We start from the raw sequence: 21513 nt of genomic DNA, 5'->3' as shown, positions 1-21513 counted from the left end.
TTGTTTCATATTGTTTTCTACTTTTGTTACAGTTATTTTAGGGGTACAGATTTACTATGGTTATAAACAATTGTACAAAATTGCAATGAGATTACAAATGACAGCAAAGGAAAGCAAAAGCCTTAAAGAGAACTTTTTAAAGGATAAGAAAAAATAAATAGTAGTCTATAAATATTTTTCATAATAAAAAAAAAATTGAGCAGAATATTTTAAATATATTGCAGAACAAGATTCTTGAAGGTTGGTGAAATCAATTTTAAAATATGTATTAATAAACTAAATGAAGTAGTTCGATCAGTCCAAGAAACAAACATTTCAAAATAGCACAACACCTACAATTTTGATAGTACTATTCTACACTAGTGGCAAGGTCGCCAGGCACTCAAGTGAGGAGCTCTAAGTGGCAAGAAAGGTATCAGCCCTACTTGCACACTAATTGCATGGTCTCATTACAGACATGCAATGACCTTTTCCCCCACACACATCCCCCATCCCTTCAGTATGAAATCAGCACATGCAGAAGCACTTGGATCTTTTCAGATGAACCAACCAACCAACCAAAATAAACTTGTATACACTTATTTAATCATAATCGATCCCTTGTCTTAATTTGTGGACATCAGCATCATCTGTTTTTCCTCTTATCAGAAAAGTGGAATACAAAGGTTTAGCCAACTGGATTTTACCCTCAATGTACACAGCCACTGAATGGCTATGATAAGCGCCTACAAGCAGAAGGCCATGCATATGGACTTTTTTTATTTATGCTGTGGGTGGAATTCAGCTGAAAAGAGTGAATGAATGAACAAAGAAATTTTTATTGATTGAGGCTACGTGGCCTCAATATGCAGGTGATGAGCATAGCTGATACAATAAAATGGAGCCTAAATACTACAGGATATCATATAGTCAGCTAAATACAGTTCAATAAAGTATTTTCATTCATTGTCACAAAGCCATTTAAGCAGCTAACAAACTCCTGAAATATTTTCACTCTGACTGCACAAGACTTTAAAATAACATCATTTAAAATAATAATAAAGATATCTAAATAGACATTTAATGTGCAAAATATTAAGCAAAACAGTCTTGGGAAGATGATAGGGTGGGGGTGTAATTGGTGTTTTTACACCGAGCCAGCAACTAAGGCGTTATATCAGGGCAAAAATCAGTTATAGTCTTGGGAAAGGATAATGATTGTAATATTATTACATATGAAACAAGCAAACTCAGCATGTAAAGTTGAAAGTTTGTTATAATATATAAATTATAAATCAAACAAAAACTGAGTATAGCTATCTCTACACACACTGTTTATTAAAAAAATGCAGCAAATGGTTATAGTTCAACAGACTTGATGTTAGCACAATATACACAATCTCAGTAATCTAGAATTAGGGTAAATGGAAATCCAGCAGTGACAAAACAAGCAGTTTCAACAGGTTGGAAAAATCAGGTGCATGTACAACAAAGCTGAGTCCACTGACACAGCTGACGTCGATAAGCAAGACGGAACTGGTAGCTAAAGGCTCCATAGAGGAGCCAGTTGATGCTGCTGTTGACAAAGAACAGCAGGTTGGTAGTCACTGTTACAGTAGGTGGTACATAAGTGATTGCTCGAGCAACATCAACTACAACAATAGCAGCATAAATAAGCAACAGGCACACATACACAGCCAACAAAGAGCGCATCAGAGCAATGTCAGTTGGCTTCACTGCCACTGCAAATGTTATCTGTTTTCCTCTTTCTTCCTCTTTCTGTCTTACTGTTTCTTTCGTATTGTTAATATGCCAAAATGACCATTTAAATCTCTTATTTCTTTCAGCCAGACTTTCTTCTATTGGTCTTTCTTTCTTATGTTTCTTTGCCAGAGGCTTTTCCTCCATCTGTTCTTGTGTCATTCTCATTAATTTTTGTTTAATTTTCTGCTGCTCTTGCTTCTGTTCAACCAAATTTTCAAATGTATTAGGTTGTCTGTCCCATGATTCTAAATTCTGTTCCTTACCATCTAATGTTTCCCTGGAAATTTCTTCCACATATGATTGGACTGGTTTTGTTCTTTTGTTTGCTGTATGTCTTTCGACATGCTTGTCATTTTGTTCATTTATTGTTAATGCTTTATGTCTCTGTATCAGTCTTACACATTTCACTGGTCTCTGATTGTCTTCAGGTTGCTCCTGATTTACTGATTCTTCCTGTTGCTTTTCATCTCTGCTCAGATGGTTTTTGCCAATAGTCTGTTCACATTTGTCTTCTGGTTTTGGTTCCCACAAACAGCTGGAAATCTTGATCCTTGTTCCTGAAGCATTACCTGATTCAAGTTTTTCAGAACATCTGTCAGTATGCCAGATTTTTCTACATCGGTAGTCACAGCAATGATGATAAACATTATCTTTGTACTTGAAATCATCATTTGATGTACTGTACTCTCCACAGCTCCAACCTGCTTCTTCAACTTCATTATTAGTCTGTTTCTCCATGCTCTTTTTTGCATTTCTCTCTATAAGTCTTTTTCTCTGTTCATCGTCTTTTGCTCCATTCTGCCTAGTGTTTGTCTCTTGCACCTGAATTCCATCTTGCACCTGGTTTTCAATAGTATTTCCATTTTGTACCTTAGTCATAATTTCAATAGAAGCAATGTTCTTATCTTCTTCTAAATCACCTTTCTTTAGAGACAAATTTCTTCCCTCTTGTCCTTGAGAGATACATTTCCTTAGATATCCTAGGGGGATTCTTTCCAAGTGTAGATTGTTGACCACGTTTTGCTTTTTAAGACCAGAGCATGATTGCTGATTGCTTGTGGTGGTTTGCTTCTGTTCATGAATAGTATGTATCTCTTTTTGGCTGTCAGTAATTACTTTTTGTTTCTTAGTAATATTTGTCTTCTGATATTCACTGTTCCACCTTCCCTGCTTATTCCCAGGTCTTGCTTCATTGTCACTAAAACTATTTGTCCCTTTTGCAGTTCTTGAGCTTGGCATCTTACCACCAGTAATTAAATTACTGATAAGTATTCCTTCATCAGAAGGACTGTACAACTGCCGTTTGCAAGGATTACAAGTTGCTTTTTCACTACAGCTATCAAGCATTTCTTCATCAGGCATGTTGCATTCACTAGCTGTCCTCATTTTGTCTTTGTTAGCAACAAGAGCCACTAGTTCACAAACAGAAATTACCACAGCATCACTCATTCTCTTTCCAGAGGTTGTGCTTGTTTTCTGATCACTGCTATGCTTCTGTTCATCAGCAACCATTACCCCTTGGTTACCAGAATGAGCAACTCTTATTTCTGTATGACTCTCTCTTTGATCCCCAATCTCACTCACACTTTTTACATGCTCTTTCCTTTCAAACTGCCTTCCACACTCTGAGGATTTTCCATGGCCTTTTAATTGCTCTTCTTGCTCTTCACTCTCATCTGTGGCATTGTTATTGGTAGGAATGTCTTCTAATTCTAAAGATTTCTTCTCTCTGCAAACGTGTGTCCTGGTATGTTCCTGGTCCTGGATGTGGTTTATTGCTTTTGTCTGGGCTCCTGTGCTTATATGTTTGCTCTTTATATTCTTCCTAATAATCTGGGGTTCAGCCATAACATTATTTTGCACCACAATATTATTCATAAACTCATCTGTCATGTGCCATTGTCCTATATTTTCATTAGTTTTCATCACCTGGACTTTCTTTTGCATACTCACCAGATTCTTAGTTCTGCATCTGGCATGTTCTCTTTTCATACTGATGTTCTGCTCTGCAGCTTCCTCTGGTCTCTCGATTTTATATTCTCGTGTTTCCACATCCACCAGGTTACCATGATTACTAGTTGATTTTGAATGCCACAGGCCAATTCTTTGCTTGTTCTCCCACCAAGTCCTAAAGCAGTAAACATCAGTAATTGGGATATTCAAGAATACACTTTTTAACTTTTTTTCCTCTGAAAATATTATTTAATAAATTGGCTTTGAGAAACTTAATTTATACATGTAGTCCTTCTGTAGGGGAAGGAGGCAGTAGTGAGGCTAATGTGAGACAATTAGAGTAATTTTTAATATGCAAATATGGTGTATAAGAGTAGTAGAAACAAGACTCATCACCTGAAGATAGACGCATTGAAGAACCCAATGCTGACCATGATAATGAAAACACAAACAGTAATGGCGATGTGAGTTTGACTGTTTGGGTCCTTCCTGTGAAAAGACGTTTTGTCACTGCCATAGATCGACATTGTTCAAAAAGGAAAAGAAAATGATAACTGAAATCATTTTAGGTATAATGGAAAAGTAACCATCTGGTGCATCTAATGAATTAAAAGTTTGTCAGCAAATCTTTTTCTCATCAGTCAATGAACCAGAAGTTATTCATACTTTTAAAAAGAATCACTTGATCACAATGTGATAGATAATACAGTTAAAGAAGGCACAAACCAAGTGATAATTATTATATACAGTAGTTCCTTGTGTACAACAAGATATCAAATAAAATTAGGAAAGAATAAAAATGTTAGTTTTTAAAAAAAAATGGATATATCTGTTTTTATCCAAAATGATTTGGTATTGTATCTTAACAATTAAAGACAGAAAGTGATAGAGCAGATAGACTATCAGCAACAGATAGATAAGCACAGAGACAGCTATGGAGAATACCTTTTTAAGAAACAGGTTCTGGTCACACTTTCATATCCAAAACTGCCAGGACCAAATAAAGGGATTGAGCCAAAAAGTGCAGATCCTATCCACAGTCCCAAGCAAATCTGAAACGCTCTTTTCTTGGTATTGACAAGCCTTTGGTAGATGGCATGGTGACAAATGCTGAGATACCTGTTTTAAGTGATGATAGCAATGAGAAAAATGTTTGATATGCCTGCGATCTGCCTATGCAGGTAATGCACACATATCAGGCTTACAAAATAAATCAGCTCTGCTGGCCAGTCCAACACTTGTAAATGGCTTCCTGAAAAGGCAATGTCATCAAAGATTATTTGTAATGGGTGGGGGGAAGTTTGAGTATGGAGTAAGCAAACATGAGTATTAAACATAAATTTGTTTAGATACCAACCTGTTACAGGAAATGGTCCAAAGTGTGACAATGCTGGCCACACTGCACACAAAGCCTAGGTAACCATTTATGGTGCAGTGCCAAGAGTTTACAGTTGGATGTATACCTGAAATAACGTCTACCACCCAAAATGGTTGACCATACCTGAAGAAAATCCAAATAAAGGTTCATGAAAGACTTGCGCTGGTGCTCAAACAGAATTTACCAAGGCCCAGCTTAAGCTAATTCAGACAATTAGGATAGGGCATGCATGATGGGTACACTTATAGCTGCACGTGTATCATAATTATATACACACATCTCTGCAGGCATATGCGCAAGCTCAATCGCACTCTCAGTGGGATACTTCACATAGGGGTGGATCATATATGTTGAAAGAGTGCATCTTACACACACATCCCCGTCCTCCCACCCCTTCACCCCACATGTACAAACCCACACACAGACTTGCCCGACAATGAAGAGGTCCGCCAAAGCCAGGTTGCCCAGGAAAATGTTGTGTGTCGATCTCAACAGGGGCTGACAGTAGAGCGTCACTAGTATTAGGATGTTTCCTACAACTCCATTTATCCACACAACTACGCCCATCAGTCCCAGCATCCACCGCTCCACGTCATCGAGGGACCTGGAGGTGATGTCCGACGTCGTAGAACTGATGACAATATTACTGTCTGTCGTCAAGTTGATGATAATGTCATCATCGGTCGTCATATTGATAAGTACATCTCTCTCTGTCGAAGCGAACATGGAGTAGGCTAAATTGTTCATGGTAGACTTGGTTCCCGCCGCTCAGCAAAGGTCACAGGAGAACCTTGAATTCTGTGCTGAATCCCATTAAAAGTTATAATGAAATCTCAGTTGTGGATGTTTGATACACAATCTGACCCTAAGCCGGATGCAACTGCCAACCTTCTACTCGTAGACCTGGTATTGGATGGCACTGAAGGCTTATTATGCCTGTAGACTGGGTGACGTCATTCACGTAGACGACGTAACGTGCTCCATGATCAGGTGGTCGCTGTACGTGCAAGCACCGTGGCTGTAGTTTCTTAGCGGAAGTCTGCTGGCTGGTCGATCATGTTCCGAGACCTCTTGCTAGCCTCCAGCTATACTTGCAAAGGCTTCACGTGAGTACTACGTGCTTCTTCGGAGTGGCATCCGGGTCACAATACGTACGCTATCACCAGCAAATACACTCAAGTCTGCAAGTGATGCACAGCAGTCACCACAGCCTGAGCACACATGAACAGCCTGCAAAAAGCACTTATGATGTCCAACTGCACAAAGAAAGAAAAAACTACCTAAAGATGAGAAATTCGAAAGGGCAACTAAAATCTTCTGGATCATAGAACGATTTTTTTTTCAAAATTCGACATTAAGAGCAAACTTAGCTGGTGTATCACGTCGTAGTCCCGTAGCATCCCATCCTTCAGCGGAGGTGCAGGTTGCTTGTGGACTTGAACTCTGTGGCAGCTTTGTGGATTCCTATCCCAGCCCCAGTGTGACTGGCTCGATCCACCTTCTGCGACCTGCCTCTCAAAGAATGAGCTTAATTTCCTCTGCGGCTTCAGATTGCCACGCACGCGATGTATGACCTCAGTCGTGCGCACGAGCCCTTTCCATCCAAGGCGATGTTTCGTGTCGTCTGTCTCTGCGGGAGATGTATTTGCTTCTTCATTTCCTGTACAGAGCTTATGCGGCCCTAAACAAGGTGCTTGAGTCCGGTGAACACGGTTGGAGAAAAGTCTAGAATAAAAAAAGGTAAAGGTCGTCCGGTAATCGTTTTAGCTCGGGGAGTGAAGACCTTACTTTTCTTGGGGTGGTGCCCATCTCCTCACCCTCACTGCCTTACCTATGGAGTCAGGTACTCATTCCCGACAGCTAGGTCGACTGTGGTAAGTTTGTTGCGCCGCACGGGTAACGAACCGGCGCGTTCTGGGTTGGACGCTATAGTGCTATATCTGCTTACCTATGGCTAGACGAAAACATCCCACGGTCCGATGTTAGGCTGACTTCCGCAGTCGTCTACCTGTGACCTTATGAAGGACGTAGATCGGAAGAGCAGGCAGCTTTGCAAGCAGCTAATGGTTTGAGTTTTATAAAAGTCGCGAAGATTATTTGTGGACAGGACACCCTAATGCACCCATAACTCAGTCTCATGCCGATGCTGTTATCATTAAAAGAAAGGAAAGAAGAATGGCAAAGCTCTGATTATGTCTTTAATGTGTTCTGTGAGGAGCCCTGTGACAGCCCTGCCATGATGAAAAGCTGTACAACAATCTAGCCAGTTTGCATTCACATTAAATTTGGGATACAATATCCTTCTGGTCTGCCAGGCAAAATAGTGGGAGTGGGGAGAAAGATTTACTTGCACCTGTATGGCTTTCTTCTAGCATACTTTATAAAATAATCTGTTTTTAAACTTTCTCTCTGGAAAAAGATTAATTATAATTAATCAATTGATCGGTCTCTTGAAATATCGTTTAATGGAAGAACAATAAACTAGCAATAGCAAAGTTGTAAAACTAATCTTGATTTCTTTATAGTCATATTCAGTCGCAAAAGTAGAAATTTAATGTAAAAAAAAATTTAAAGTATGAAAATATATAAGGAATGCTCACTTTGAAACCAAAAGAGAAACGGTGGTCGAATCATGATCGAAATGTGCTTTAGCAGGTCCAGAAAATAAAAACTAATTACACAAATGTTTAAATGTCAAAATAAGAAAAAATCCGTTGTTATTGTACAAACATTTCTCACATGTAGGAATTGGACACAAACTTGACGAGATGCGAAACTTATTCAGGCAACTAAATATCAGGAAAGCATCAGGCTCCCATACTGAGGCACTGCGCCGACCAGCTCTTTAATTCTTGTCTTCACAGATATCTTCGACTTCAGCACATCCCTCCAGCTTCCTGTCGTTCCCTGGTGTTTCAAAACATCAGTCATTGTTCCTGTCCCCAGGAAGACTGATGGCATCGGTAAACGACTACAGACCCGTGCAGCCTTCCCATCACCACGCGATGAACGTGCTGGAAAGACTGGTTCTCAGACATCTTGTGTGCACCATCAGAGGCAAAATGGACTATCATCAGTTTGCCTACTAGGCCAGTCGATCGGTTGGTAGGCGATGCTGTCGAGCTCTTCACTTAATCTACAGGCACTTTAAATTTTCTGGTTCTTACTCAGGCATCCTCTTTGTAGATTACAGCCCCGCCCTTAGTGCCATCATCCCGTGGAAAATCTTTGATAGTCTTTCGCCTTTGGTACCTCCCAGTCCGCAGTCAGTCAGCCTCTGAATCTTTGCCCAGCGCTATATGATTTTGGTTGAGGAGTCACACCCAGCCATGCAATGGCTTATTTTATCGCTCGTCCTCTGAGAAAATTTGGGCCAGATCATCTCATCTTAGAAACAGTTTTTAATGCTAAAGCAGCAGTCTTTTTGAACTTGAATCCGCTGTGGCATGAGTTGGCCCTTGGCGTATGTGTGTGCGTGTGTGGAGGTGTGCGCCGCATGCCTGGGAGCATTTTTTTGGGGGGGTATAGGTTTTATATTTTCTTTCTCTCTGTGCATCGTGTTTGTCGTGAAAGTGGCGACCACCACTAAGACATATTTCTCATACAATGGGCGAACGGATAGCCGAATGGTTAGAGCGCCGGCGTCTGAACCTATAGGCGCACCGGTTTGATACTGAACTCTACTCACGCGGGAATAGGTACCTGACTCCTAAGAGGGTTGGGAAAGTTAAGGGAGCGAGGGACAGAAGATGGGTACCGCCCTCACGGTCCCGAGAAAAGGGAGGTCTCTCACACTTTGTCGACCTCGATCACTCCCTAACGACCTGGTTATTTGACCTTTACCATGTCGCTTGGCAAATACTTCTTCTGATACACCAAGTGTGTTGTTTTTGGCAGTGAGTGTGCTAGAGCCGTCCGGCGTCTGCAGCAGTCACATATTAAACTGATTCTGCTATTTACAGTGTACCCGTCAGCCTCAGTCGGGTCCTACCCAGAGCGGAGTACCCCCGTTGTGGTCCACGCTCTTCATATACTGTATATGTATAAGGATGCAAAACCACAAAGTGGTATTTGATCGACGCTAAATAGAAGCAGATACGCTTTTCGGAAGTAAGGAATAATGTGTAAGTGCATTCAGGCCAACTACAAAGTAGACAAATGACGTAGCGAAAATCAAAGGTGCACGCCTCAAAGCTTATTGTGTTGTAGCCGGACTGACGACGTCCCTCGCCAAGACCAACATCACAGCCTCTGATCGCCGAAAGTACTTGCTATATGACTGCCAAGTTTTCGCTTATCATCTGACTCTAGAGACTTCTTTTATATGATTAATGATTCTAACAATTTCTTAACCTGTGTAATACTAATACTGGCACAGGACACGCGTTGTTAGAGTTCGAAACTAACGGAAAATGTGGATTGTGACTCTGCATAGTTCGGACATTTCCGGTCATTCATCGAAAGCGTCTTAGACATTAGAAACCGCTGGTCTGAAACTAGTTTTGAGATGTGAGCCATGCATCAATGCTTAAGAGTAAAGCAGTTAGTGGGACAAACGTCATATTGAATTTGTTAAAAGACTGAATATTTATATTTAACAGTCGGTTGTGGATAGAGGTGTCAAAACACAGTTGTCAAATGGTAGTGATGAGTCTTCCGTCTGCTCGGCGGCGTCTTGGTAGAATACGGTGTGTGCAGGAAACAATAGCGAGCTTAATAGAAGGGAAACCATTGCCGGCAAGTTTGTGTTACGTGCCGCTCGAGTTGGAGTATTATTCGCCTGGCAAGAGTATTCTTAAGCTTCATGCTTCCCACTGCACTAGCAGCCAGATCGTGAAGGAACTGGTGTGCACCGCAGAATCAAGACTTATTGTGAAAGGAGAGGAACTGTGCAACAAACACGGCAAGTGGCTTCAGATTAAAAAGGTAGGGGACCGCTGTATATATGGGGAGGGAGAATATTTGTTTTGAAACTCATTACTCTGGTGGCACCCAGCGCCACGAGCCTTAACTTACGGATGTAGTCAACTGATTGGGGGAAGGTCTACATTGTCCAGTGTGTAATGACAATTCATTAATAGCATACAAGTTAATGCCTTCTCTGCCAACTTCCCCTCTTCAATCATCTCCGCTCAGTTCCTGTCCCCTAATTTCATTTGGGTCCCAGTGGGATTATACCCGATACTTCTGTTCAAGCAATGCATATCATTACGTCATTGCTGCGGTGCATGTTACCCAAGTAATGCATTTCTATTAATGTTTTGAGTGAAAAGTGAAGATTGGGTATTTCAGACATTTAATTAACTTTTAACCAGAATATTGTTTAAATGGTCTCCTGATATTTTACAATGTGAATCCTAGTGGTAGATAGTTGATCAGACTATAGTAATAACTCTTTGTCTTGTAGTTCAAACAGTCATCAAACACTGATTTTGAAGATGTGGATGTGGAAGCTTGGCTGTTGTTGTTTAGCAACCGTAGTTCAGTGGAGGAAACTCCACCAGCAGTACCTGTCACCAAAGATATGCAAATCTCTGAACACCTGAAGGATACCCTTTGCAGGTCTGTTATATAAATGTCTTTTTGTTTTTATGTCTCATTTTTCACCTAACAATGTATGAACAAATTTGACTTACTGGGTGCAGCAGTGGAAGGCCCATTCAGCCAATGTGAATATGGGCTTTGAATTATGGTGCAAAATTAAATAATAATGATAATCACATTTACGTAGTGCCTTTCACCTGCATCACCTGAACGTAAGGTGCTTTACATACATAAAGGTGCACAAGAACACCCTTTTAGGGAAGACAAGAACTTGTCTACACTGAAACGTGCAGATACAATGCACGGCAAAATAAAAATAAAGTTGATTAAGAGAACATTTTGCCCACCAACAAAACCAGATATAATAATAATAGTCATAGATACTGGTCTCAAAACAAGGAGACAACTGTGTGCCCCTGTAGCATAGCCATTCTTGTTAAGAAGGTTAATGTCATCAGTTCAAATGCAATTGGCATCATGCGTATCAGCACAAGCTGGGAGGGGGGTATAAAAGTCAGTGACAGGGTTTAAGGTTAGGGTTAGATATCAGTTAAGCAAAGCAGACATCAGATGATTAGAGCACCAATTTGTTTACAGTGTGACATAGGTTGAATGGATGCTCCACTTTTTTGGCTAGGTAAGTCAAATTTGTTACGATTTCACATGTCTTCATTGGTTTCAGGTGAGAATCTGGAGCTTGTATTAAACTTCTTCTTGCTTAGTGCTAGATTTCACCTCATAAACTTGCTGTTTTATTTTAGCAAGTCATTTTTTTCTTTCATCTCTGTTTGGCATGATATGTATTTTTTCACAGCAACATTATACAAAGGAACATTTTCTTTATCCAGCTGGGAAGATGTTGTGGATGATCACTTTTCACTGAAAATACAGCAGCGGTGTTTGCGGGTGGCACCAGCAGATGAAAGTGCAGTGAAGGTATTGCAAGCTGTGTCAGGAGCCTGGTCACTGGAGCATGACGAAGCTTTGGTTCAGCTCATGGCTCAACACATTCCCCGTGATAACGATGCACTGGGAGCAATCAAGTCATTTGTGGAGCTTGTGGATGTCTCCTCTTACTGTGTGAGTGATACAAGACTCTTGCTATAGATTTGTTCATACTCTTAACATGGTCTGTTCACATAATTTCTTGACAATAAAATTCATATCAGGTCACAGCCAACCACAAGAACACTTGCCACCACAATTGGTGTGTGCAGAGAGAGAGGGGAGAGAGAAAGTGCAAGTGTGCTTGTGAAAGGGTTTTGTGAAGTCACCATCTGTTATTCCTATTAGTTATTTTATTATCTTGCTTCAAGCATCGTTAATAGAATACATTTAACTGACTTGTTATACTAAACTGACTTCAAGGATGAGGATGGGCCACTAAACCTCACTGATGGCGACCCAGATACATACTGGGAGAGTGATGGTAGCCAGGGTCAGCACTGGATACAGCTTCGCATGAAAAAAGGGACAGTTATTAAGTGAGTGTTTAATAATTTTTATTTTGTGATTTTTTTTTTTCATCCCCCTAACCCCTTCTCCTTTCATGTTTTTGGTAATAAATTCAAATTGATATGAACATTGAGTCTAGTTTAGCCAATAGAGTAGCTTTTTACAAAAAAACATGTATTGAGCCACATGTTTCTTTCATGTTATTTTGAGACAGATTAAGTGAATGCCACACATTCATATAATTCATAAAGTTGAGACATTTAGCACCATTTGGACTGTGATTATTTATATACTTAAAAAATGTCAGTTATATATGTGTGTGTGTTTCGCATGCCAGGAAGCTGTGTATTACCCTGGATGGATCAGATGACAATTACCTTCCATCACGTCTAGTGGTACAAGGTGGTGAACAAGAAAATTTAAAAATCCTAAATACTGTTCACATAAACTGGTAAGTTCAAAGAGCTGAATATATAGAGCATACTAGTGCTGTATGGAGGAATCATTCTTTTTGATTTAAATCTTCTTATGGGCTGCTCAAAATCTAGTCCTTATTTGATAATAATAGTAAGTGGGAATTTATAAAGCACAATATCTTAGCCAAAGGTGGACTCATCGCACTGAACAAGATAACAAAATAATAACAAGGTTAGTGACATGAGGAGAATACTGGGAATATATTGAGTAATCTTGAGAATATGAAGAAATGTTATGAAGACAAACTGTCAAATGATTCTCTCTGCTTGATGGCAGATATGTGTGCAGAAAACCATAGTGTACTTGAACTGCTAGCCCAGTAATTCACAACCTATGACTGACATTTGTGTTTAATGATAAGAATGTTTTTGGAGATGATAATAATAAATGAAAGATTTGTATAGCACATACTCACATTCATAAGGAACATGCTCTTAAAACAAGAATGAAACATGGACAGCATATGAGGCACAGAAGAATAAACAATTGTACTGACAACAAATAAAAGACAAACATAGAAAACATAAAGAGGAACCAAGTAACAAGAACCGAGAATATGGTGAATCTGCAGATGAAGATTAATAGGAAAGTGGCAATAAAGAGAAGGGGGTGGGCAGGATAAGAGGGATTAAAAAGGATTACCATTGTGGGGGCTGTGTTAGGGTAATGCTCAAGGAAAAAGTTCAGATTTGAAGGATTCAATTGTAGGTAGTTGGCGGATATGGAATGGGAGGGAGTTCTATTGTTTTACTTCACAGTGATACAAATCCTGTGACTATATGTTGTTGTTCTAGTGAAAGGAATAGGACACGGTCATCAGATGAAGAGCATAGTTTTCTTGCTGGGAAATACAGCAGGAGCCTGTAAAGAAATTAAAACGTAGCACAGACAGTTTGTACTAAATGTGAGAAGGGATGGGTGTCCAGTGCAGAAAATGAAGGAGAGGAGTGACGTGGTTCCATTTGCTAACTGTAAGCACCAGACGTGCAGTGGAGTTCTGTACTTTCTGTAGTTTCTGAATGAGGTATGAGGGGTAGCCTGCAAGCAAGACCTCCGCGAGACTTTGATAAAATGTTATGAAGAAAAATGTTAGGCATATGGCTTTTTGCAAAATGTAGTAGGCACAGCATATTTCCAGAAGAAAAAAAGGCAGTAAATTAAGCATAAAAATGTATGTGTATTTTTGATTCATATTCGTCCATGTGTGGGTGTGTGTGTGCAGGACTATCACAGGTACTCAGGATGTGGTACTGCTGGAGAATATGACTGAGCATTATCCTGTCATCATGATTCGCATCAAAGAGTGCTTTGGTCAGTTTATTAAGCATGGATTCCTTCATCATTATTATAATCCTTAGACTATAGGGTTTTAACCTCCCTTTTTACACCTCAGACAAAATTTGATGGTGTGAATTCCCCTGAGCATCTTACCCCTACCCCATCCCCCAAAGCCTTTTCCAGGCTTGGGTTATCAGCTCTTTCTCATCTTTGCCATACACTTCACACTTGGCATTCAGTTCAAAATAATATTTTCAAATCATATCTTGCCTTTCTGTGATTGTAGTCTGTACAAAATAAGCTAAATGCACATGCATACGTCCCTTGATTGGTACCATCTAACAAGTACAATAAGCACTGGCTTAGTTTTATCCTTTGCAGCAGGAGGCATTGACACCAGGATCCGAGGCATCAAGTTAGTGTCCACAGAAGAGCGCTCTCTTGGCTTTGATCGAGACTTCTTCACAACCAAAAACCTTGTTCGTTTTCCAGTGCTGGAGTCTTTTAGCCCTGATGCGCTCTACCGTCGTGCTATAGCTCTGCAAAGGTAACAAGTCAAACTGAGTTACTGCCTGAGCACTGGAGAGCAAGAAAAAATAGATGGAGGTGATCTGTTGATTTAGATACTTTGTTGCTAACAAATAACCAAAGGTAGTAGATTTTCATGCTATTTTATGAACTTTTGTTTCAGGATTTGCCCGAGCATTTTAAATGAACATGTCCTATCAGTAGACCTTAAACCTCCCTATTTCTTTTTGCTCCCTTCTTAGTATGGTCTATAATTAGCATTAAATTGTCTGAATTCATATTTATTTTTAATCACAAATGGTTTTCTTCAACTTTAAATAAGCGGATAAAGAAAAGTAGCACATGCTTGCACAAATGTCTTTAAAGAAATTTTTCTCCTGAAGATAAAATTAGACCATGTGAGATGAAACAAGTCTGTTTCAACAAAAATTAATGAGCTTTTAATTTGTGAAGGCTATTTGTAGAATGTAAAGATACGTTGATTATATAAATCTAATTTGTGTGTTTTGTTGGGTGCAGGTTTGTGACCACTTTAGACAGTGTTCTTCAGTACATGGTCCCTGCCTGGCAACACACAGTGGGGTCCTATACATGTCTACAGGTACCTTTGCACTCTGCTGCCATGCTATTAGGGTTAGGGTTAGGGTTAACTGGAGCACATGCATCCATGCTTAGTATTGGGACAGAATCTTAAAAATTAAGGAATCATAGGAAACTGTATAGTGTTTTATGTTCTCTGGCTTGTTTTTCATTCCAGAAAATACGACAACTGCTGCTTTTATCCAAAAGAAGGCTGAATCTTATTGAGGTGTTTCTTAAGGACACAGCTGCTGAGTGAGGGACATTCTTCTATTTTTGCTTGCTTGTTTTTTTTTAGCTATAATTCTTTTTCTTACAATTTCCTGTACTTATTTAGATTTGGTATTATCTATCAACATTTTCTCCTTATTTGTTAAAGGATATATGCTTTATATTAAATAAAATAATCAGGATTTTTCTAATGGTGTATGCTTGCACTCATTAGTGTTATTAATGCTAAGGTTTGAAGTTGTATGTGAGCACATGTAAATGTACGTGCATAGAAGTTGAATGGTAGAAGTTGGGCCTTGCCTTTGATATTCTGTGCCATAGAAATGAGGGCCATACACCGACCCTATGGGAGCTATTTTAGTAGACCTTTAAAATTAACTACATGAATTTTTATAATTTATGTTCACAATGTTTATCGACACAGAATAATTAACATTGGGGTCAATAAACAGATTTTTTTTAAAACCAGTCCTGCGGAAAAACCAGTTGTGTACATCAATAGAAGAGCTGCCATGGAGCATCGTTGCGACCCCAGTTTGGACCCTGACTGCAAGTCTACCGTGTTTGTTCAGTTGTTTGAGGGTCTCAAGCCTCGTGATCTTACATCTCGTCCATTGCATTACAGGTGATGCATTCTATATGTACTTGCTCTGTTTCCTAATTATTGAAAAAAACAAGATGTATTCTACCAATGTTTACTTTTCTTTCTTAGGAGGGAGGTAACATCATCCCAGAAAGCTTTGCCGTTTTGTTATTTTTTTTTATAATTTTCTAGCCTTTTACCCACAGAGGTCTTTGAAAATATGTTAATGTCTTTTGTGGATTTGTGTCTTTCTTGGAGTTATACATTACAAGTAATATAATCATAATGTTTTCCTAAGGGCATATATGTGTGAAGGAGACATCTCTCGCCACATAAAAGTTTTGCTTTATGGAATGGAATGCTTTATGGAACATCTGTTGGCTCATACCTAGGTGGTCTTCACGTTATGACCAGTGGTGGGAATGCAAGTTTCTGTCAGAAGGCATCATTGATCAAGGTGGCGGTTTCCGTGACAGTCTGTCAGACATTGCAGAGGAACTGTGCCCAACTTCAGCTGAGAGTTCTCTTCCTCTCTCCTTCTTTATCAGGGCACCCAATCAGGTAGTTTTTTTTTACAAAGCATGTTTTCACTATGCCATTCTGTAGTAAAGAAGTCCAGGAGTATTATGTCCCATCACATTCTACAACGAAAGGATTGATAATCTGTTAAGGAAAAAAAGGAGCACTTACGCCACCATTATATGATATAGCTGTATGTGATCAGGTAATCTTGAGGAATGCAAGAAAATCAATATATAATCTTGAAGTTGCTTTGTTGTGAGTAAAATAAATAAGGACTGCAAAGGGCACATATCACAGATTTGTTTTTAACTGAAAATCTGAAAGGTATAAAAGCTAATAGTTATGCCAAAATCTGTGCTTCTGCAGACACACAATGACTCCAATGTGAACCGTGATGTGTACATTCCAAATCCAGCATGTCAAGAGTTTGAGAAATTTGAGTGGATTGGAAAATTAATGGGAGCATGTTTTCGAAGCAAAGAAAATCTGGTGAGTACTGCTGAAACCATTTGAAAATAATTTCTGATTCATATTTACATCATCTGTATCTCTCTCTCTTTTTGTATTGTTTTATATGCTCTAGGTAATTACAGATGTCAGTCCATTGATATATGGGTCTGGAGGAATTTTTGTTCTAGATAAAGAAAAGGATGAAACATCACTTATTCTTTTCAAATAAAATAAACTGAAAATGCTGGATCATGCTTTGTGTTCACCTATAGCAGCATGTGTAGTTGAAAATTCTGTGCTGCATTAAAATATACTTCATACAAATTGAGCCTATGAAACCTCATTTAGGTATATTTTCTGTTTTGGATATCAGGTACTGTCATTGCCATCATTTTTTTGGAAGACAATGGTGGGAGAGACAACCACCTGGTCTCGAGACTTTCACACTGTTAACAGTGCAGAGGTACACATATTTTGTTTAGTTTTTTCTTTTATCATGGCTTCTTTTCTCCTGCTAGTAATAAGTGTTGTTTGGGTCTAATCCTTACAAATATAAAGCACAGAATATCTTTAATTCTTTTCAGGAAATTGTTATGTCTGCCAATGGTAATATGAAAACATCACTGTACATAAAACATTAACACAGGCTATAAAAAGAACATAAATTGACTACATCCCATTCACATGCTGTCACTTATTGCCTCTCTTGCCTCTCTTTGTGTTTATTTTCTCCATTGAAAGTTCTCACATTCTATGTTGGATTTCAGAGGTATAAGTGTGTGCTAGAATATTTTTTTTTAAATCAGGTGTCAAGACAAGTTTCAACAACATCATTTCTTTATTGAACTTTGTCAAACCCCTTCCAACTCTATATGCAGAATGAATTTGTCTGCATCCTCACTAAAATCATTGACTACAGAGTGCATCAGTAATGTTTAGACCAGACATGTCAAACATGCAGCCCTTTGCAAGCACATGCGACTTGTATGAAGGACACTTTGGCAGATTGCAAAATCTGTTAATAGAAGTAATTTAGAATTTTGAATATCGCACGTGTCTGCCTTACAACAAGGCGTGATGTCATCTGAGTATGTTGGAATGTTCATTGTCAGACCAAACTTGCAGCTGGCCAGCACAAGAGCAGTCTGACGTCAAAGTCTGAGCGATGCCTCAAGCTAAGCATTATCTAGAGCGAAGAAAGGGGATAACTCGGTGGAAGCCACATAACTAGGTGTATCATGAGATGGGCATAAGGAAACATAGATTGCTGCATTGTTAGAGAGTTCAGTTTGAAGAGAAATACAGAGCAGAGTAGGAGAGAGCATGTGGCACAACATACATGTGACCCATGCAGCCCTCAGGGGACTCTCGGTTTGACATGCCTGGTTTAGACAAACCCTTATATATCTGTGTTAAGAGAAAGACATGTTTCCTTGCAAATGTAAAACTCATTTATTTTAAAACAGGTTCTACTCATCAATAGCTTGGCCTCAATGGACTCTGATACATTCACTGTACTTGGGCGAAACTGGAGTGTATTGCTAAGTAATGGTACCCAGGTGGCACTGCGCATCAATAAAGATGGCAATCCAGAAAACTTGGATTACAATGACCGCATGCAGTATGCACAGGAAGCACGCAATATTATCATGAATGAAAGCCAGGAACAGGTGTGTTGTTGATCAGTTGGCTAAACAGTGTTAGCTAGTTATTACATCTTTGAGTGTTGGACATTTGCAGAGATTGTGTTAACACATTTTTCTGCATATTTTATGTGGTATCAATAAGCCATAACACAGGTGCATGTCGATGGCACAGATTACAAAGGAACACGTAGCTTAGCACGCTCGTGGCCTTCTGTCTTCTAGATCCCCATCTGCTAAAGCATATTGATTTTTCTCATAATAAAATATATTTACAGTATTTTAAAGGCGACATCTGATGAGCACTACAAAAGCAGGCCCTCTACTCATTTCCACCACCCCCATTAAATACTGTTGGCTACCTTTTATTTATGATGGACACATTTACTATGGAAAGACTGTCATTGTACACTACACTGAGATTGCTAGATGGTAAGATTGCTGAGAATAGACGTTTGAAAATCCGATCTGTTTCAGATGGAGGCTATACGGCGAGGTCTAATGTCTGTGGTTCCTCAGGCTGTTCTGGAGTTGCTGACATGGCAGGAGCTAGAATCTCGTGTGTGTGGTGACCCATTTATTTCAGTTGAGGCACTTCGCAAAACCAGTTGAGTGGAGGTTTTTCTTTGTGTAATTTTTTCAAGCTGAGATGTACTTACACTTTGCAGCCTCCCTTGGGAAGAGGATTTAATTGCACAGCAGCTAAATAAAGAAAAAGAAGGTATCTTAAAAAGGACTGCTCCCTGTTAGTGTTCTACAAGCATTGTACATACCTCCATCTTTACTTTGAGGATCCTGTATAGCTTGTTGCAGGCAAGTAAGGGTTTTTAAGACTCCCATTTGACTAAAATTGTTGGGGATTTTTAGAGGTGATTTTGGGCTTTGTTATATGGTTTACACACATTTCTTCATGATGACAAACCCTATCATAGGAAATTTAGTATTAATTTTGGTTTTATTCCTTTGATGAAGCAGTGATGACCATTTCTTATGTAAAGCTTTTTTGCAGCTTATTACGATGATCTTGATGAAGCTGACATCCGTGTAAAGTACCTGTGGGAAGCACTGACAGCATTCTCCAATGAAGACCGCAGTCGCTTTCTGCGCTTTGTCACTGGTCGGAGGCGATTACCAGCCCCTCTTGTTATCTCATCAGGAAAGGGGTAAATTTGTTGGAGTAGGCTAGTAGTTAGGGTTAGGGTGATCTTCAGTTAAGCTGTGTCTCCTTACAGGCTAAATACTTTCAATTCTACATAAACAGATGCATCTTGCAGAATGATGACTGATGACTTGTTGATGAGAGATGAAGCTGATCTTTATTACAAAAATAAAAAAATAATGGAACTTTGAGATTCATTGTGTGCATGACAACCAATTGCTTATGTGGCAGAGATGGCATGGATTCCCTGCCTGAGTCTTCTACATGTGCCAATATGCTGTACCTGCCGTATTACTCTAGGTAAAATTTCTTGACTTCTTTTGTCAAAAAATATGATAAGAGTGTTCACAAACATAATCAGTTCAATGCATTCACACACTTGCTCCAAGTGTTAAGTTCACAGCCTGCTGTTCAAGCAGTAAAACAGAATCAAGCAATCGCTTAAAATTTATTTGTTGGACCACAGACACCACTCATTGGAAATGTTATCACTTGTAATTTATTCTTTCGTCACTTGTTCCATTTTTGAAGCTGTGCTTGGGGTGCATGCATGTGAGGCAAGAGAAAGAAACTTTGGTGCCCTGGCAGTTGCTTCCTTTGTATAGGATGGCTGGGCACACTGGCCTACAGCCAAAACCCAACCCTCGCTGCTAGCTCCATGGGTCACATCGTGATACTCTTGCCTCAGCTGATGGACTAAACACAGTGATGGGATAATGCCAACATAACACCATTGTGTCCATGACTGATAGCGAGCCACATCTTAACTATGGATTTCAGCTTTCAGACATCCCAGTGTAGGCAGAGTGATGCTATGCTCTTTGGGTATACTGGGGAAATCATCAGAAAATGAGCTGACAAACCTATTAGACCATGTCCTGTTGTCAGATGGATATTTTGGCATGGTGTCATCCTTGTGTCTTGCCAGCCAGGAACCTCAAGAGAGCCCATCCCAGCAGGAAATGGATCATCAAATTTAACTAGCAGGGGAAAGCAGAGCAGAGCTACTGCGTTCTGATCAGTGTGACAGCCATTAGGGTTGTGCACTAGAATGTAGAAGGCTGTGCTTAACCACACTGGACACTGCTGACTGCATGCACACAGATACCGTCTGGGACTATCACATACTGAAAACTTCTCATGCAAGATGGGACCACAGACCCTTGAGCATATCCTGCATTTCTTCCCACTACACAAACAGGCAAAGACAGAGCTGTGGCTTCAGGCAAAAACACTGGTAGAGAAACTCTGGGGCACCAAAGCAAACATGGAGAAAAGAGATAACTTCATAATCACATAAAAATATTGTTCTAGAATATTAATATCAAATTAAAAAAACTGCTTATTACATGTAGGTTGTATTCATGTTCATGTCTGTGCAAGTGCCACTTTTCAAGTGCAGGTACATGTATGCATAAATATATGGAAACAGGGATGTGGATGGGCATCTGTATACATACATAACAATGCAATTGGATTATGCCAGTCTTTAAATTCAGTTGTGTGTTTTTTTTGTTGTTTTTTTTTTAAGTAGATGTATTTTTAGTCATTATTACTTGGCATACGAAGCTTTACAAATGACCTGTTAGATAATATGACCGTTAAAACACATCTTACTTTTCAACATGCACAACTGTAATCTGTTTATATTGCAGTGCCAAGATGGCTGAAGAGAAATTGAGGTATGCCATCTACAACTGCATTGCTATAGACAATGATATGAATCCATGGGAAGACTAGACATCACCATGCTTTGCTTCCTTTCCAGATGTTGCTGTTGCCTATTATTTCTTGTCTGTTATTTGTTATGTTCCTATGCTTTGCTATTTGCTGTTTGTAAAAATAGGACTAATGAACTCATTAGAATTCATGAATCACTGATTTGTGATGATTTACAAGTTATTCATATATAATGTTTCCATTTTACCAAAGCTACCTTGTATGCTGCTAGGTAAGATCTTAAATAAACCATGATGACTTTAACACCTGA

General features: G+C 39.4%; 2 protein-coding genes across 4 annotated transcripts; one reads left to right on the top strand and one right to left on the bottom strand.

The window, feature by feature from the left end:
* Nucleotides 1–97: 97 nt before the first annotated feature.
* On the bottom strand, nucleotides 98–6209 carry LOC112573354. 2 transcript variants are annotated; one of them, XM_025253644.1, is made up of 5 exons: nucleotides 5505–6209; nucleotides 5054–5197; nucleotides 4642–4815; nucleotides 4093–4185; nucleotides 98–3871 (listed from the first exon to the last, which is right to left on the bottom strand). In XM_025253644.1, the coding sequence occupies exons 1-5, from the start codon at nucleotides 5819–5821 to the stop codon at nucleotides 1453–1455; spliced, it is 3147 nt and encodes a 1048-aa protein (XP_025109429.1). In that variant the 5' UTR covers nucleotides 5822–6209; the 3' UTR covers nucleotides 98–1452. The 2 variants fall into 2 exon arrangements, with proteins under 2 accessions (XP_025109429.1, XP_025109430.1); XM_025253645.1 differs by lacking the exon at nucleotides 4093–4185.
* Nucleotides 6210–9133: 2924 nt separating this feature from the next.
* Nucleotides 9134–21506, top strand: LOC112573263 (E3 ubiquitin-protein ligase HECTD3-like). Of its 2 annotated transcripts, none has more exons than XM_025253468.1 (18): nucleotides 9134–10000; nucleotides 10482–10636; nucleotides 11467–11698; nucleotides 11987–12102; nucleotides 12411–12524; nucleotides 13773–13861; nucleotides 14213–14375; nucleotides 14876–14957; nucleotides 15114–15190; nucleotides 15636–15791; nucleotides 16142–16310; nucleotides 16638–16760; nucleotides 17095–17184; nucleotides 18188–18391; nucleotides 18842–18971; nucleotides 19374–19527; nucleotides 19755–19823; nucleotides 21179–21506. In XM_025253468.1, the coding sequence occupies exons 1-18, from the start codon at nucleotides 9713–9715 to the stop codon at nucleotides 21261–21263; spliced, it is 2496 nt and encodes an 831-aa protein (XP_025109253.1). In that variant the 5' UTR covers nucleotides 9134–9712; the 3' UTR covers nucleotides 21264–21506. The 2 variants fall into 2 exon arrangements, with proteins under 2 accessions (XP_025109253.1, XP_025109252.1); XM_025253467.1 differs by having other exon boundaries at nucleotides 9137–10000; nucleotides 14210–14375.
* The last annotated feature ends 7 nt before the right edge of the window (nucleotides 21507–21513 follow it).

Source organism: Pomacea canaliculata, linkage group LG10 (genome assembly GCF_003073045.1).
Source record: "Pomacea canaliculata isolate SZHN2017 linkage group LG10, ASM307304v1, whole genome shotgun sequence".
Taxonomy (NCBI): domain Eukaryota; kingdom Metazoa; phylum Mollusca; class Gastropoda; order Architaenioglossa; family Ampullariidae; genus Pomacea; species Pomacea canaliculata.
The sequence above is the reverse complement of the archived record's forward strand: the minus strand, read 5'-3'. Positions and strand labels throughout refer to the sequence as shown.

Bases quoted from the DNA above. Each gene is read 5' to 3' on its own strand.
- LOC112573354 (XM_025253644.1), bottom strand. From the start codon at position 5,821: ATGAACAATTTAGCCTACTCCATGTTCGCTTCGACAGAGAGAGATGTA. The intron at 5,198-5,504 runs GCAAGTCTGTGT...GATTTTCTTCAG, and splicing joins GCGGACCTCTTCATTGTCGG to GTATGGTCAACCATTTTGGG. The intron at 4,816-5,053 runs GTTGGTATCTAA...CACTTAAAACAG, and splicing joins TGGACCATTTCCTGTAACAG to GTATCTCAGCATTTGTCACC.
- LOC112573263 (XM_025253467.1), top strand. From the start codon at position 9,713: ATGGTAGTGATGAGTCTTCCGTCTGCTCGGCGGCGTCTTGGTAGAATA. The intron at 16,311-16,637 runs GTAGTTTTTTTT...GTGCTTCTGCAG, and splicing joins TTATCAGGGCACCCAATCAG to ACACACAATGACTCCAATGT. The intron at 18,392-18,841 runs GTGTGTTGTTGA...GATCTGTTTCAG, and splicing joins TGAATGAAAGCCAGGAACAG to ATGGAGGCTATACGGCGAGG.